The sequence below is a fragment of the Buteo buteo genome, chromosome 13 (genome assembly GCF_964188355.1).
Source record: "Buteo buteo chromosome 13, bButBut1.hap1.1, whole genome shotgun sequence".
Lineage (NCBI taxonomy): Eukaryota > Metazoa > Chordata > Aves > Accipitriformes > Accipitridae > Buteo > Buteo buteo.
This window is the reverse complement of record NC_134183.1, coordinates 26726523-26743568: the sequence shown is the minus strand read 5'-3', so window position 1 is coordinate 26743568 and position 17046 is coordinate 26726523. Positions and strand designations below refer to the sequence as shown.

At 42.2% G+C, this 17046-nt stretch overlaps 1 protein-coding gene across 5 annotated transcripts in view; it reads left to right on the top strand.

Annotated features, from left to right (window-relative positions):
• The first annotated feature begins 3489 nt into the window (after window positions 1-3489).
• Window positions 3490-17046, top strand: part of SPPL2A (signal peptide peptidase like 2A) — a 28168-nt gene continuing 14611 nt past the window's right edge. For 4 of the 5 annotated variants that reach the window (XM_075045198.1, XM_075045199.1, XM_075045196.1 and 1 more), the window contains exons 1-6: window positions 3490-3662; window positions 8573-8692; window positions 9951-10133; window positions 10952-11041; window positions 14356-14489; window positions 16595-16746. In XM_075045198.1, coding sequence (XP_074901299.1) covers window positions 3606-3662; window positions 8573-8692; window positions 9951-10133; window positions 10952-11041; window positions 14356-14489; window positions 16595-16746 — 736 coding nt within the window. In that variant the 5' untranslated portion in view covers window positions 3490-3605. Of the gene's footprint in view, window positions 3663-8509; window positions 8693-9950; window positions 10134-10951; window positions 11042-14355; window positions 14490-16594; window positions 16747-17046 lie in introns of all 5 variants that reach the window. The other variant, XM_075045200.1, reaches the window with a different exon arrangement.

Genomic DNA, 17046 nt, shown 5'->3' with positions numbered 1-17046 from the left:
TTGAAAATGCATTTGAAATGGTTATTCTCTCTGCTGCGTAATATCCAGTGAACTGGGGTATCTCTTGCTTGCATAGAATGGTGTTTACTGGTGTTCAGATAAGGCTGTTGGTACATGGGGAAAAGTTGCTAGACGTGTGTTTGTATTAATAAATGATTCTTAAATACCAGTCTTTCTATGTTTTAGATCATTTTCTTGCCAGGAGATAGAGGTCCCATCAGTCTGTTGTACATGTCCTCATCTTTGGCATGCGCGTATGTCTCACAGAGATGGCGGTTTTCAGTAACAATGTTCCCCGTGTCACTTTAATCAAGAGGTTTCACAGTGTTATCTTGCTGTCTTGTTCCAGGCTCCAGCCAAAAAGCTGTGAAAATAGGAAGCACTGAAAGAGACAGTTTATAGGACAGGGTAAAATTTTCTTTGGTTAAGCCACTTCCTTTTCCTTGTCGCCTGCTTTATTCTGCCCTGTTACTCTACTGCCCACTAAATTTCTTAGAAATATATTTACATTCAGTATTTGGGTCAGTGTTCTCTCTTAGTTCTTAGAAATTAATGCAACATACTAAAAATTCCTTCTTTCCTTTGAAGCTTGTGTATTGATTAACCAACCCCAAATCCCCTCTTTACTGATCTTTGTATGACATAACCATTTAGTGAGCAGAGTCTAATCCCTTTTACAATCTTAGTCTTTTAAAAATTGTGCAATATATTTTCTCCTAAATACCTAATGCTGATAGCCACCCTTCCAAATCTGCCTACCTGACAAGGCAACCATTTTCTGTTTATGGTATTTTATGCAAAATTAACAGAATTAGACAGTAATTCAAAGTTAAGCTAATGGAAGAGCAAACTTAATTGCATAAGGAGTTATAGGGAAAGGAACAGAAAAAGGCAGATTGGTTGGGATAAGTATACTCAAAAGCCAAGAGGCTGATAAATATGAAAAAAACAAAGTAGCACTTAACGCAATGGGAGAGTCAGGAGAATGGCCTTGGAATAGAAGATGTTTTGGATGTCTTTCCTTGTGAGTCAAATCATTTGTGTTTAGAAGTGTGCGTATGTGGTGGAAAACAGGCAGGGAGAAGGAAAGGATAATTTCATTATCCCTTTGAAAAGGATTTCAATATATGTATAGTATTATTCAAGCAGTTTATTTTCTGTGCTAATGGCTATTTAGCTTGAGTTTCCACTTTCTAACTAATGTGCTCAAAGCCTACATTAAACATCTCTGTTCCTTAATGCTTCAGGAATGCCTGAGTTGAGTTACAGGTTTTATTTCATGTTGATATTTTGGTTGGGAAAGAGATTTTTCTGAGAGCGTTGTTACTCTTGTTTTCTCTGATGGAAGTAATTATGGTGGTATAGAAAGGATGCAATTCTTGGTGTAGATTTTTAGTATCTTACACTGATTATGGGTAGAAGCTATATTGTTCATTCCAAATAAGGAATTTCAGGTTTCAAACTGGAAAAAAAAAAAAGGAGGATCCTTTAGGCTTTGAAGTCATTCTTCAGGCTCTGAAGGCCTTTATAACCTAGTTTTCTTCTGCCTGGGACTGGAAATAACATACATGAATAAAATCTAGTTTTTCTCATCGTGTTGAAATTTGAGACTAGATCATCTGGTTTTAGTTCTGGTTACACATTAAAGCTAATGGTAAAAATTAGGGACTAAAGTTGCTAATAAAGATTACCTAAGAAGTTGTTATTGATGTCCTGAATGTGAGATGCCCACGTTCTGAGCTAATATTAGGGCTCCTCAATGCAGGTATTTCTAACCTGCACAGTCCTGCTGGGCTGCAGGGAATGTGTTTAACGTAAGAGACATTTACACAATACCTTTAAACATGCATCAAGGCAGGGGAGATCAAACCAAACACACACTTTTTGGGAGAGCAATTTCCTTTTATTTAAAGGAAGTTATACTCCTAGTATTTCTCTCAACCCGTTTTTTTCCCAGCTGCAGACATAATAAAAACTGCTGTGCTTTCCTGGGAAACACAAGGAGAGGGGTTAGTATTTGGTAGGGAATCTGATCCCGTGAGCAGCTACGCATTTGCAATTCAAATAAAACACTTCTTCCATGCCCAAAATACACTGTCATGTACATACACTTAGCTCTTTACAGATCATAGAATTGGCAGATTTATTGAAGTAATCTGTCATCCAGATCTTGTTAGAGTCAGAAGAAGAGAGTAGTCGGCGTAAAGTGTCATGGTTACTCTGACAACAGCACCAAAATAAACACACAGATGGACAATGTACTAGCCCTTTTTTTTAAATACCAGTTCTGCAAATATGAATTATTAGCTGTGTCATGGTGTGCCATTTTCTTTCACTGTTTAAGCACATTGAATTGTTAGACATGCTTTTGCGGCCTAGCAAGTCTACAAGATGCATAAGCCTGTTCTGTTGCTGATATAAAGGTGAATTGCAGATTGTCACTGGGGAAAAAAAAAAGCTTGCCTCTTATCATCAAAATATGTGTATTGATCAAAACACTACTTATTTACAGGTATGTAGATGTTATTCAGATTTTCACAGCAACATAACAGCTTACTGAAAATTCACCACAACGCAGCGGGGAATGTTCCCTGTAGATGTTTTACACGGCTTTGTCCTTAAATTCACAGAGGGAAAACCACACGTGCAGGAACATCCTTCCTCAGCAGTAATAACTAATGGCCACTTAGTTCGTGAGCAACTCAAGCAAGTGGGTTACCCGCTCAAAGGCTTGGATTTACTAATGCTGGACCGCAGCTCAGCTCTTCCCTCATGCCTCCGCCATCTCGCTCATGGCCACGTCCCCTCCTTTCTACAATTATTTTTCTTATCTTTGCCTCTTCCGCTTACTTCCCTGTGTGTGCTCGGCCCGAGGCAGGCCCCGGCCTGCTTGGAAACCTCTGGCGAAAGATGTTGCACAACTTAGCTGGTAAATCACGGAGCCGCTTCGTTTATCTCCTTCCTGCAAGTCACTGCTGGCGCTCGCATCAGGCGTACCCCAGCCCTTCCAACGCTCTCAGAGCCTGGACCGCATCCCTGAAAAGTGATTTGTTTTTTTTTTTGTAAGCGCCAACAACGCAACTCCCTCGGCCTTCTGTCACAGGTCATGTTTTGCTGTTTCCCGCACTTGTTGCTCTTTGTCTCGGGAGACGTGGGGCAAACCCGACCCTCTCCTTTCCCTCGTAATGGCTGTGAAGGGTTTGGGGTAGCATTTGAGCACCGAAAACCCGCGCCTCGTGGAGCTGCTACGTGAGCCCCCCCCCCTCCCCAGGCTGACGGCTGTTGACCACCCGGAGAACCACAGGGCACGAAGAGCGGCGGGGGTCAGCCCGGCCGGCAGCAGGCACACGCGTGGGCCGCCACAGACCGCTCTGCCCGGCCGCGGCTCCCCGCTCCCGCCCCGCCCCGCGGCCGGGGCCGGGCGCCCCCGCGGCCGAGGCGAAGGGCGGGCCGCGGCTGCCCGGGGGCCGCCCCCATCGGCCGCGGGCGGAAGAGGAAGCGGCGGCTGTCCGGGAGCCGGCGGCAGCGGAAGGCTCGGTGGCGGGCGTGGGGAGCCCGAGCCCGGCCCAGGCCCTTCCCCGAGCAGCGGGCGGCGGCGGAAGACGATGATGAGGGCCGCCGGGCTGCTGTGGGCCGCGCTGTGGGGCCTGCTGCTCCCGCCGGTAAGGGGCTGCGCTGCCCGCCGAGGCGCCGGGGCCCGGCTCCCGGGCGGGCCTGGGCCGCGCCGCGCCGCTTGTGACGGGCCGGGCGAGTGCGGCGTGTCGGTGGGGCCGGCGGGGCCGCCCGCCGGGTTTCCTCTGTCCTCCTTATCCCCCGGTTCCACCGTTCCCTGGAGGACCCCGACCGCCGCGGGCAGGGTCCGGTCCGCGTAGCTCTCGCCTCCTCCGGCCGGACCGGTGCGTGCCCCCGCCGCCAAACGCCTCCGGGGCGGTTTCGGGCCTGCCCTGGGCAAGGACCCTCGTTCCCCCCCCCCCCCCGCCAAGTCCCTACTCTCCCCCCGTGCCCGGGGAGCACAGGCCGGACCCGGGCTCCGGTCACGCGTCGGTGGGTTTGAATAACAAGTCTCCTGGGTGCCTGTGTAGATAAACGCTGATGTTGTTTGTAGAGGTATTTAAATTAGGGTGCTGGGGAAGGGGGGAAGCTCGTGGTGTGTGTAGGTGTTGGCTTTTGGCATGTTCATTTTAAATGCCATTTTGGTTCCTGTGTGGGACATCTTTGCAGCTTCTCTCTGCGCACAGGTATATATTGCTGTGGAAATCTGGTAGATTGCTTTCTGCCTAATGGAGTAGTGTGGTGGGTTGCCCCTGCCTGGGGGCCAGGTGCCCACCAAAGCTGCTCTGTCACTCCCCTCCTTAGCTGGACAGGGGAGAGAAAATAAAACAAAGGGCTCATGGATCGAGATAAGGACGGGAAGAGATCACTCAACAGATTACCGTAACAGGCAAAACAGACTCGACTTAATTTATTGCTAATCAAGCAGAGTAGGGTAATGAGAAATAAAACCAAATCTTTAAAAAAACTTCTCCCCCCCCCCCTCTTCCCAGGCACAGCTTCACTCCCGAATTCTCTACCTACCCCCCGCCAGTGGCGCAGGAGGATGGGGAGTGGGGGTTACAATCAGTTCATCACACATTGTCTTTGCTGCTTCATCCTCCTCAGGGGGAGGACTCCTCATACTTCCCCTGCTCCAGCGTGGGGTCCCTCCCACAGGAGACAGTCCTCCACGAACTTCTCCAAAGTGAGTCCTTCCCTCGGGCTGCAGTTCTTCATGAACTGCTCCAGCATGGGTCCCTTTCATGGCATGCAGTCCTTCAGGAGCACACTGCTCCAGCATGGGTCCCCTGTGGGGTCACAAGTCCTGCCAGCAAACCTGCTCCAGTGTGGGCTCCTCTCTCCACGGGTGCACAGGTCCTGCTGGGAGCCTGCTCCAGCGTGGGCTTCCCATGGGGTCACAGCCTCCTTTGGGCATCCACCTGCTCCAGTGTGGGGTCCTCCATGGGCTGCAAGTGGATATCTGCTCTGCTGTGGACCTCCCTGGACTGCAGGGGGACAGCCTGCCTCACCGTGGTCTTTACCACAGGCCACAGGGGAGTCTCTGCTCCAGTGCCTGGAGCATCTCCTCCTCCTCCTTCACTGACCTTGGTGTCTGCAGGGTTGTTTCTCTTACGTGTTCTCACTCCTCTTTCCAGCTGCAGTTTCTGTGCCCACTGCAACTTTTTTTCCCTTCTTAAATATGTTATCACAGAGGCGCTGCAACTATTGCTGATGGGCTTGGCCTTGGCTAGTGGTGAGTCTGTTTTGGAGCCAGCTGGTACTGGCTCCATGGGACATAGGGGAAGCTTCTAGCAGCTTCTCACAGAAGCCACCCCTGTAACTCCCCCGCCGCTACCAAAACCTTGCCACGCAAACCCAATACAAGTAGTGAAATGGGGAAGCCAGAAACCTCTGTGATCTGCTGAAGCAGTGTGAAGGGCATATCTGCGTTAAATGCTGCTCCACTAAGTCGTTTTGTTGTTGGGGTTTTCTTGTTTGTTTGCTTGTTTTTAACATAATTTTTACCTTGTTTTGGTAATGCAGGATGCAGAGTACTTTCCTGTGTAGGAAGTCACCACTGGATATGCTCAACAGCAGGTGCACAGCGCAGTTTGTTAATGCCTTGAGAATTTTTTGGGGTGAAGTAGCTACGAAGTGCTCCCTCACTGTTTGTGAGTCCCATGTAGCTGTCGTTAGTTGTGTTGGGGTTTTCTGAAGAGTAGCTTTGCTCCTTAACCCAGTGGTTTGCTGCTGCTCACAGGGGAAGGGGCTTCTCCTGCCTTCCTGTAAGACTTCAGGCCCTATGTCCTGCCTCCTCCTTTGCTCTACAAATGCAGGTGTAGTAGTGGTGAGTTTTAGACCAGGCCATTCAGCCTCAAGAACAGTATCCTGAGACTAACAGTGCGGGGAGTTAGCTCTCGGGAAGGTACTAGGTTTTCAGGGAAGGACCACTGCTGCTCTCTGGGCACACGCACTGGTTCCCCTGGGTCGCAGTGTCCGGAGGGAGGGACGGTTTGCCTGTGTGTCACAGGGATGCTGGCAGAACTACGAAACAATGCTTGTTCTGTTCATGGCTATTTTTTTTCCTACATTTTTAGGTTTCTGTGAGGTTTATGTTGTTACTTGCTACGTACAAAATACCTTCTCCCCGTTCTGTAGCTTTGTGTTCTATGTCTTATCTAGATGCTAACTGTGATGGGTATTGTAAATATAGGCTCGGTTTGGTCTCTGTGTCCACTGGTTCATATAACTTCCAGTATTCTAGGTGGTGGGGTTACTGGTGTACTCCAAAGCTTAACAGTCAGCCCAGGGTTATATCCCTGCAGGGACAGGGACGTGTTAGGAAAAATAAGGATTAAGAGACGTTGTCTTCTCTATCAAAGATAAGGAATTATACAGTAAAAGTTTAAAGGTGTTAAAGGAAGGAAATATAATGAGGGAATCATCTGTCAAAAATAGGAAGAAATTTGTTTGAAGGTGAGAGGCCATTGGCAATTGTTTGAACCTGAAGTGAAAGCAGGAGATGATGCCCCTTTAGGTATGGACAGCTGTCATGCCTCTTCTCCACATGGGAACATTTTTATGCTGGAGCAAGGCAGCCTATGGAAGCAGGTGAATCTTTTCAGGAGCAGTTTTGTGGACACACTCTTAGTCTTCTACTTAAGTAACAAGATTGAAAATGTGCTCAGTAAGAAATTTTTACTTTGCATATATGCTGAGAGTAAGATTTGTTTTGTATGCTTCAGTGGCACAGCTGACTGCAAGGTCACGTACCCAAACTGGTAGCCCTTGTCTGTTGTGAAAGAAGGATACTGAAGCAATTGGAAAATAATAAAAGTTCAGGTGGATGCAACAGGATTTCAGTGGGGGTGTTCCAAGTGAGGTGTAGCATGTGCGTTTCTCTTCATTTTTGACTTCTAAATGCTGTCTTTAGAGCTCAGCAGTGAATACGTGAGGGTAAACGTCATGCTCTGGTCCTCCCTCCCCCCACCTCACGTTCCCTGATTCATCCCCAGAGAAGGGAAGCTTGCCAAACAAAACCTACGTATCAAATAAGCAAGTAGTCATTCCTTCTAGGTAGACTTACACTTGTGTAGCATTAACAAGTGATTTCCTGGAACCCAGAAAACACTTACTATTCTACTTTGTGAAGCAGAAAGAGCTTTTAATGGATGGAAACATGGGGGTTTTGCACCTTTTGGAAGTCCTTATTGCTTTTAATTGGCCATTAGTTTGTACTTTTAGGTGAGTGCACTTAAGAGGGAAGCTTGATAACTTTTGTGCTGATCATAAATCATGAAACAACTTATTTTAACTGACAGCTGAAGAACTGTTATATGTTAAACAGTTAATGTGCTCAGGCCCTTTGACACAGTTCTCCCATCAGATGTTCATGTGCTATGGCCTATATAATGGATTCCTCTGAAGAAGGTTTTTTGCTATTCAAACCAGGCAGACGTAAACCTCTGAAACAATATTGTCACATGTTTTTCTTTTCTCTGTAGTTCTCGCTGCAGAATACTGATACGCTAGCCTGAAGAAAAATGCCTCTATAGCACTGTTAATGATTAGCATTGTATATTTGACAAATATTTGGGCTTTCCCCCCTTACCCATGCCTACTTCTAGCTTAATATATCTATGTTCTTTCAGACAAACCTGGAATTTACAACAGGATTTAATTTTTTTTAATCTATTCATACTTCCTAATATTGAGGTCAGTTTCTCTCAAGAAAAAGTCAAAATGAGATCATCTCCCAGTTTTCCTTAAGGTGACACTTCTTGAGATACAAATGATACTTACTTGTTTTCGCTACTTTGCAGCTGTAGCTACATCTAATCCTTAGTCTGTTCATTTATCTACTTAGATACCTGGCCTTTATTAGTATATTAATGCTTGGGGAGAAGTATATATCCCTAAAATTATCAGAAGTTTTAAAATTCATATGTATTAGTAAATAACAGAAATGGTAGTACGTGAGGCACTCTGAGGGTACTCTTAAGAGACACCAGTATTTCCTTAACTACGCAAGTTCTTCTTCTTAAGAGATTTAGTTGATCTCTTTGTGTTTACAGTTATTTGGTAAAAAATATTCTAGGAATTGCCATATAATACCTTTATTAGTAGGGGAAATTCTAGATTCTGCAAGGAGGGAAAGACTTTAATCCACTTTTCCATGTACTGTTTTAATTGCTTTCTATGTAAAATTTTACACTTTTGGAAAGTACAGAATAAAGAATCTGAAATAATTTGCCTGGGTTTCTTGATGAGATTCTATTTGGTGACATGAACTGTACATGTAACAAATACATTGTATTTGAAATAAGGATAAGCAGCATTATGTGGTGACTAGATTCTTACTAGTTTTCCATCTTGCTCTCAAGCTACCCATCTCTCATGGACTCAATCATTATATAAAATAATTAATTGAATAAATTCATTTTCTTCTAACAGCTCTTTCTCTTCCTCTTTTTAGAAGAATGCCTGTATACTGATATTCTGAACTTTGTTTAGTTCAGAACACCCTGGTTTATTGCAGGTAACTGCAGATGAGGGGATCCTGCATGCTTCTGGAAGTGGTGTACCACCAGTAACGAAGGATTACTGCATAATTTACAATTCTCATTGGATATCTCTTCCAAAGAGCCTGGACAATGCTGTAAGTAGTTTATAATCACACTGCCTAAGAAAACTAGAATGCAGAGTGAATTTGGGTCAGCTATAAGTGGTCTTCAAAATCTTGAGTTAAATAGGTGCTACAATGAATATTTACCTTTTTGGGCCATGTTCCCCCCCCAAATATCTGTAGCAAACATTTCTATACTTTAGAAAGTCAGCTTCTAAAGTTTACAAAGATGATGCTCTCTCTGTGCTTAGAATTGGTTTGAAATATGTTTACATACTCGTCTGATATTGTTAATTTTTTTCTTCAGGTGTTATCAGTATGTCTTAAGTTTTAGATTTGGGTGTGAAACTTCTGTTTATTTGTTGACAAAAATGTTGTAAACTTGTGAAACAGATTTCTTATATTGGTTCATCAGTTTGATCTTCTGTTTAATTGTCTTGAAAACGTGGTGGAATAGGAGATTATCTGGAGTGTATCATCACGCTGTATCTTTTGAGTGTATTTCTTTGAGCCTAACTAGGGTGTGAAGCATAAACAAATTTTCTTCAGGCACTCTTCATATAAACAGGAAATACTTTGTGTTTGGAAGTGATCAAGGCACTCTTCTCTCTTTTCCCTCCTGTCATTCATTAGCAGGTTAACTCAATGTAAAACAGAGTAAAAATCATTTGTCTGCCCCAAACATCTTTGCTGTGCTACTTTGGCCACTGGAATGTCTTGACCAAAGAAAACTGATGATAATTTAAAAATAATTGTCAATATGAAATTGAACTTTGAAATAAGGATACAAGTTGGGGTTTTTTTGTTTGTTTGTTTTTTTTTGTTTTGTTTTTTTGGTTTTTTTTTTATTCTTTTGTAACAAGTAATATGTTATCAACCTCACCAACTGTTATTGAACAAGTATTATACTTCAGAACTCTGGTTATGTTGTATTCTTCAGTGTTCTTTTGGCTTGTGAAGCCTGGAAATATCACAGACTGTACTCTGGATTCCCCAGAACTACAAGCAGTGATTTTACTATGTAACCAGTTTCTTACATTTAAATTACAGCAACAACTGCTGTGAAATTGCCTTTAGAAACAGCCAGATATTTCGGCTGTATGCTGCTCTAAATGTCCCTCAGTATTGCAGGCTGCAGAAACTGCTGCTCTGATTTTATACTCCTGAATTAATGATTCCCTTCTGTTACACCACTTTCTGGCAAACCTCAAATTAGGGAGCATAGTAGTCTTCTAGATGAGTTTGCAGTATCAAATTTCCTATTTTTATCATGTTCTTTTTCTCTCTGCAGACTTCCAGGACTCTGGAAAACCTGACTTCTACAGTACTTTGCAGTTCTTCTGAAGTTCCTTCTGGCTTAATGAAGGACAAAGCAGTTGTAGTGATGAGAGGAAACTGCACTTCTTTGGAGAAAGCAAGAATTGCACAAAGTTTGGGTGCTAAAATGCTGTTGATTGCCAGTAAACCTAGGCTGGTAAGTTACAACATACAGTTTTCTTCTGTAGTGAAGTAGTGTCTTACCTATTTGGTCTGATGCAGTGTTGTGCAGGGTTAGCTGAGAGAAACCCCAACAGCAGAGGACCCTGGCAATGTGTGGGATTCCAGCATGAGTCATTAACCTTCCCCACAGAGTGCTGTGTTGGCGCGACTGCTGTTCCTGAGACAGAGGGTCGTTCCAAGTTAGCTCTGTGCAATGCTGTGTTATGTCATCTAAAAGTATCTACAGCTGAATTGTATTTTTAATCTGCTCCTTGTATCTTTAATCATGTTTCTGAATGCAAATGCTTGTCTTTGTCATTCCCTAATTTGAGTGTACTCTGAACTCCCTGTAATCTTAGGTGATACTGTTTTAGACACACGTGACAAAAATAAGCTAGGAAAATGTAATCCAAAATTGGAAATTAAAAAAGGCATTTTGAGGTACCTTTACAGGTACTTCTGTTGCTTTTTTGTTCTTACAGCTGCAGTATGCATGTACAAATCTTGCAATTTATGAATTTGTGTGATTATCATGAAAAGTTAATCTTGTTTTAAAAGCATAGAGAATAAAACCAGTTTTGATTATCCCTTGTAATACTGTAAAACCACAAGAACTTTATGAATCCAGATGTGTTGGTAGTATCACCTGCTTTGATTTAAGTACATCTGTCTTCATTAATCTTTTGCAAAAGGTGATGAATGAGCACCTGTTTTTTTCCTACACATATACTGGAATTTAAAGGATAATCTGCTTTTGGGGATCTAACCTGCTTTGCAAATAGGCAACATACTTATTGACACTTTCTCTTTTAGTCTCCTCTTTCAGATAACAAGACTGATTTTGAAGATGTAACTCTTCCAGTTGCTCTTATAAGATACAATGACATAGTAGATATGCAGCTGGTAAGTAATAAACTTCAACATGTTATGGTTTGTATAAACTTAAGTTTTTGGACAAATAGATAAAGTAATTTCAGGTCAGATCTGGATGTCTGTGTGATTTGAATGTGCATAGATACTGCTTTCAGTTTCATGGGAGAGAATGGATATTAAGTCATGGAAGTCCTAGTCCTCCTAATTCAGGTTAATTTGAGAGAATGATTAATTAGAAAACTAAGAATGGGAAACATAATACCTAACTGGAGGGAGGGTAATCTTAGAAGTCTTGCTGATAAACAAGATAAGCAGCCTTCCAGTAGACTTGATGCAATCGCAGATGCCTGACATACGTCAGGAGCTATAGCCTGAGCGAGCTGTTCCTTTAGCACAGACGGTAGAACAGTTGAACTTGTACCTACTGACATATCTTACAGGCAAGCAGTACCTTATCAGGTTGGATCTTGAGGAAGGTGTGAGGGTTTTTTTTGTCTTTGCCAGATGATGATCACTCTCTTTTATAGCATGACAGCATCTGTTACAGAGAAGTTAGGCAGTATAGTTTGAGTTTCTGCTGATGAGTTCATGGTGAGATGCCAAGTGTTTGTCATTAAAATGCGTCAGTTGTGGTATCTCCTACGCTTTATAAGCAGGGGAGTTTGTTTTGGGGGTATTTGGAGTTTGTTTTCCTTGACATGTAATATTAGGATACAGAATATTGCAGAGGGTTTTAAAGAAAATAGTATCTTTTCTTCAGTGTGGCCTTTTCTGTTATTGTTGTTCTGTTTTTTATTTGGTGTTAAATAGCTTTGCTAGGCAGGAGTTGCACTGCATGTGTTTTTCTGTGAATAGCAGAGGCTAGTGCTGACCTGTGTAGTCTTAGCTTCTTGGATTGAATTTGCAAGCTCACTTCACCATTTCTGCTCTTAATCTTCAGAGCTGCCATGGGAGGTTGTCTTCGGTAAGTATGCAAACTGAAACGGTGCCTAGATGTATAGGACTTTGGTTGTTTACTGTCTGTTCCCATTAAAGATTGGTTCTTGCTGAGCACTGACATGACTGAAGGTTTGTGATGACTATCCTCAATCTGCTGTAGTCTTGATGAATACTGTGTTTTGGTTCAGGTTGTCCTCTGTCTTCAAATTTGTTCCTTCAAGTAAGACAAGTAGTGTTTGCTTAGCTGAGTGGTTTAAGATATGTCCTACTAACATGAAAGGGAGCTAGGGCAAGATTAGATCCCTAACTTGTTCTGAATCTTCTCAGCACCACTTTATTGCCTAGTGCTGCTTGGAGTGGTGTCATGCAGAATCACTTCTGTATAACTCTAGTAATCCACCAAAGTAACTTTGCTAGTAGTGTGCCGGGTGATGTCTCATAGTGCTGTTGAATCAAAGAATTCAGTTTTGTCTTAGAATGTGAGTCATGAAAGTAGTGAGGAACACAGCCTAGACTACAAGTGATCCTTTCCTAGTTCTGATGTAGTTTTTGCCAAAGCCTTCTGTCATGTCACTGGCAGCTGTTGTTTTGAATGGCATGTGCTGCTTAGAAGCTGGCAGCCATTGTAGTCTTCCTACTACAGTTGTATTTCTGTTTTAAGTCTTTTCAAGGCTTCTAACTTTCTCCTTTTATTTACAAGAGACAGCATCAGTCTGAGGGCAGCTAGTTTGTATAAGCATTCTTTCTGCTTTTTGTTAGAAGACTTCATTTCTGTTAGCTTTCACCATTCGAGTCAGGTATAGTACGAGTCCTGATAGTGATAGCAGAGTGTTACAAACCTTCCAGTAAGTGGACAGCTCTCTTGCAGAGTTACCTAATGTGATGTATTTGGTTCTAGTGCTCCCTGTGGTGGAAGTTGAGACTCTGCAAGTTTTTAGTGAAGAGCAGAACAATAGGAACAAAAGGAAACAATCGCTCTAGATTCTAATGTGAATTATACTTTATAAGATTTATGAAACCTAAAGGGAAAACTGGATTAAGACATGTTGGAATTGAATACTAAAAATGTATAAGCTTTTAGGTTTCTTGGTTTTTTTTTGGCGCTTTTTTTGTGTCTGTCTGTGTTTTGGTTTGGGGTTTTGTTTTGTTTTACGTACAGGATGCTGTAATTTGAATACGTTTTTTTTTCCTTTTTCTAATGTTCTGTTCCACTTCATACAACTGCAATGTTTCACTAGAATTTAATTTACTTTCTTGTTTTCTGAACTTCCATAACTTCAGGCAAAGGAATTATTCTGACTTCTTTAGCCTGCAGTAAGGTTAGTATCTGTAATTAGATAATTAAGATGCTGAAATGAATCAGCTTTCTTCACACATGGCCAGTGTATTCCACTACACTACATAGCTTCCCATTCAGTCTCTCCACTGCCAGTTTGATCTTCCTGTAGCCAAACCTGTCTGGTATGTTCATCTCCCCTCCCGCCTGTATCCCACATGCAGGCTGTTAACAAATCTGTTTTACTGCTGCATCTCTGAAGTTGTGTGTTCACTGCAGGATTGCTTTAGATGCCTTGACTGACTTTGACTACAACAGCAAACCTTTCTTTCCTACCACCTTTCATTTCCTGTCAAATTATTATCCTTTCTTTGTTTCTTAAGTCTCACCTTTCAGTCAAATGGAAACATCTTGGTTTTGCTTTCAAGATTTTTGTACAATTCTGTATCAGTTATATCTCCATGTTCCTTCCCATCTTCTTCAGTGTCCTTCAGCTGATTGTTTTCTTTTACTTTGGTCTTAAATTTTTTAAGTAGTGTGAAATTGCTTTCTTTTCTTTTGAATCCATCTCAAATCATGTTCGTGTAAAGCTACTATTTACTAACTTTCTGCCACCTTGAGTTTTCACTGTGTCCTGTCTGAAGCATTGTGCCTGTATCTCAACTGTGAGTTTTGTGGTTTCAGGAGCTAGAGGTAGACCTCTGCTGACATGTTGGTGGACCTGTGAGTTTGTATGTAAAGCTGATTGACTCACATAGGCTTTCCTGCAGAGCAGATGTCTTTGATAGTACTTGGTATGTTTGGGGGATGGAACACACTTGGGCTAGAGGCACAAAAGTATTGAAAGAATGCAAAGTAGTACCATTTTGCCTTGTGGTATCCATGTATTTCCACAGCAGTAGTAACAGGGTTGTTTTCAAACCTGACCATCCTGAAAGGTAGCATGGAAAGCATTGCTTCTTTACAGTGACCAAGGCAAATATGTGGCATGTCTTGTGCAGTAAGTTGAAAACTTGCTCTCAGCATTGTGTAGGTTAAGAGCAGGAAGTCATGATGGGCATCTTATTGGAAAATAGGCAATATAATTTCTTTATTGTCCTTATGAACCAACTTGTATGTTATTTTTCAGATGCTTGGAAATGAAGTTAATGTGACTCTGTATTCACCACCTTTGCCAGAGTTTGATTGCAGTATGGTTGTCATCTTCCTAATTGCTGTATTTACAGTGGCACTAGGAGGCTACTGGAGTGGAGTAGCAGAACTGTAAGTTTGTTAAACAGAACTGCTTAAATTACGTGGAGTACAAATTTTGTGAAAACTGTCACTATGATCAGTAAGAAATTATGTTCTTTTAGGTTGGTAATTAAAAAAAGTGAGAAGATCTAGGTGCAGTAAGATGCTTTGCCGTGAAATACTTGAGCACTGCAACCTTTGAAAAGTCACCATAGATCTTTCAGGAGCCTTGACTAGTAGATTGTAAAAGTCCCTGAGGGCTAAGGCAGCTCTTGGGAGGAGGAATGAGTTAACATTTTGAGAAATTACCAAATACCCTAGGTATTTTAAAGATGCCTTTAAAATCCAGTGATCCAAGAGGTACATACGTAGTTGTATGTAGTGTCTGCTTTGGCAGGGATCTGTACAACTGCTTCCTCCCAGCTGGCTGACCAGCACCCTCTGGGATGTCTCTGCACTGTATTCCTGTCACTAGGAGCACTGGGGAATGCGATCTGGTTGTGTCTGGGTGGCTTCAGACAGTTAAAGTCCAACCCAGGCTTATCTGCTTCAGCTTTGTGTGTTGTCTGGTGGAGCAACAGAGCCAGGGGCAATAGCAGCTCTAGGACTAGGCAGGGGCAAGGAGGCAGCAGGAGTCCCTTTGTAGGGAAGGGGACGGAGTGGAAGTGTAGAAAGTGGCAAATGCAGGGAAACGAGGGTTGGTAGGGGTTTCTGCACTGTGCTTGAGGGGCGTGTGGCTTTGTTTAGTGAACTGAAGCACACTCAATGTACAGAACTGTTTTTAGTCTGGGGTTAAACTGGATATAGCTGGCCTTTCAGAGCATGGTATTATTCTGCAGTATTTCTTGGATGCCTGCATATGCTGAATGGGCCAGTGTGTGTTGCTACCTAGGGTTTCCCATCTCAGTGGTTTTCCAGTGCTTTGCTCCCCAGAACAACAGGGAATGGATTGTATGTGATAACAACAGCTTCCTCTTTCCCACTAGTTATGCAAAACTAGTGATTTTAAAGAGATTAAAGAAGTAGAAGGGGGGGTGTGTGTTTCTTTTTTTAAAGGTTGGATCTGATTATGCTTCTTTTTTACCCTGCAGTGTTATAGGGTGTGGCTGCACTGAATGCTAAAATAACAAAATGTGATGCTGTCTCCCATATTGAAAAATACCTAGATGTAATTATATTAAACTTTTTAAAGTGCACTTTCATAAAACTAGGGTGAGCTTTTTTTTAAAAAGCTGCTTATTCAAAGTGAGAAGGTGATTCATCTAACAAAGTACTTTATTCCTGTGGGTTTTTCTCTTTTGAAGGTAGCGGTTTCAGTGCTGAATTCAGCATTTTGTAGGTAGGTCCTGGGATTTGTCAGGAACATGCTATCTGATGGGCAAGTTGCACTAGCGTCTGTACTAAAGAGTAGTAGAGCTATCTGCTCAAAGAACAAACACAACAATTTAAGTCTCCTTATTTTGCATGGTGAGGTATAAATATGGAGTATGTATGTACAGAAATCATACTCGCAGTGAAAATCCCCAATTACACCCCCTCTCTTTCACTTACTCTCTAATTATGAGGTGTAAGGGTAAAAGAACTGGTAGTTAGCTAGCTTCATCCTTCTAACATGAATGGGATTTGCAGACACTTAATGTCTATAGTTGAGGTTTTAAAACAGTGTGTTAATACCCATGATTTTGATTTATCATAGACATATTGATCAGATTGACTACATTTAGCCCGAGAAATTTTGTAGTCAGAGGTGATGCACTAATAAGAGTTGAGTGCGTGCATCCTGAAAAGGAGTTTAAGAGTTTTGATATTGGACTGCTGTTCCTCACATGGGTCAGGGTCTTGATTTGGGGTACTCCTTAAAGTTGGCAATCACCAGACAACTGGAAAGGAGGGCAGTTAAGATTCTTTTCTCTTGTGATCTCTGCTAGGTTAGAAGTGCATATTTCCATTAAAAAATGGAGAGAAATTCAAATAATAAACGTACCATTTTTCTGTATTTTTAAGTCTAACAATGATATGAAGGATTAAACTGAAATGCTGTCAGTCTAAATGCTTTATAACCAACAATTCTGGTCATAGTAAAACATTTTCATAATCTGTCATCTGAGGTAAATGCATTTGTTTTCTTAAAACAGTGAGAATTTGAAAGCAATAGCAAGTCCTGGGGAGAGAGAAACAAGACGGAAGAAGGAAGAAAATGTTACTTTCACCCCTGTGACAGTTATCTTGTTTGTTGTCATCTGTTGTGTCATGCTGGTCTTACTTTATTTCTTCTACAAATGGTTAGGTAAGAAACAATGGATAATTTAGTTTGACTTACTTTTCTGCATGATCTTATTAGGTGTCTAAGTCTGAAAAGCTAGATATCTTAACAAAAAACAATGTAACTTTTTTTAATTGTTCTCTCCATGCATGAGTTGAGGGTTGAAAAGATGTAGTTGTTACTTAAGAGAGAAGCTTTCCTCTGCTCTCTTACAAAGGCTGCCTTGACAGTGCTTATTCTGAATGAAGTAACATGGAGGAGAGGTGACTAGTGACTAGTAAAAAACATATTTGATGTATGTCAGTGTTCTTGGGAGGATGGCAA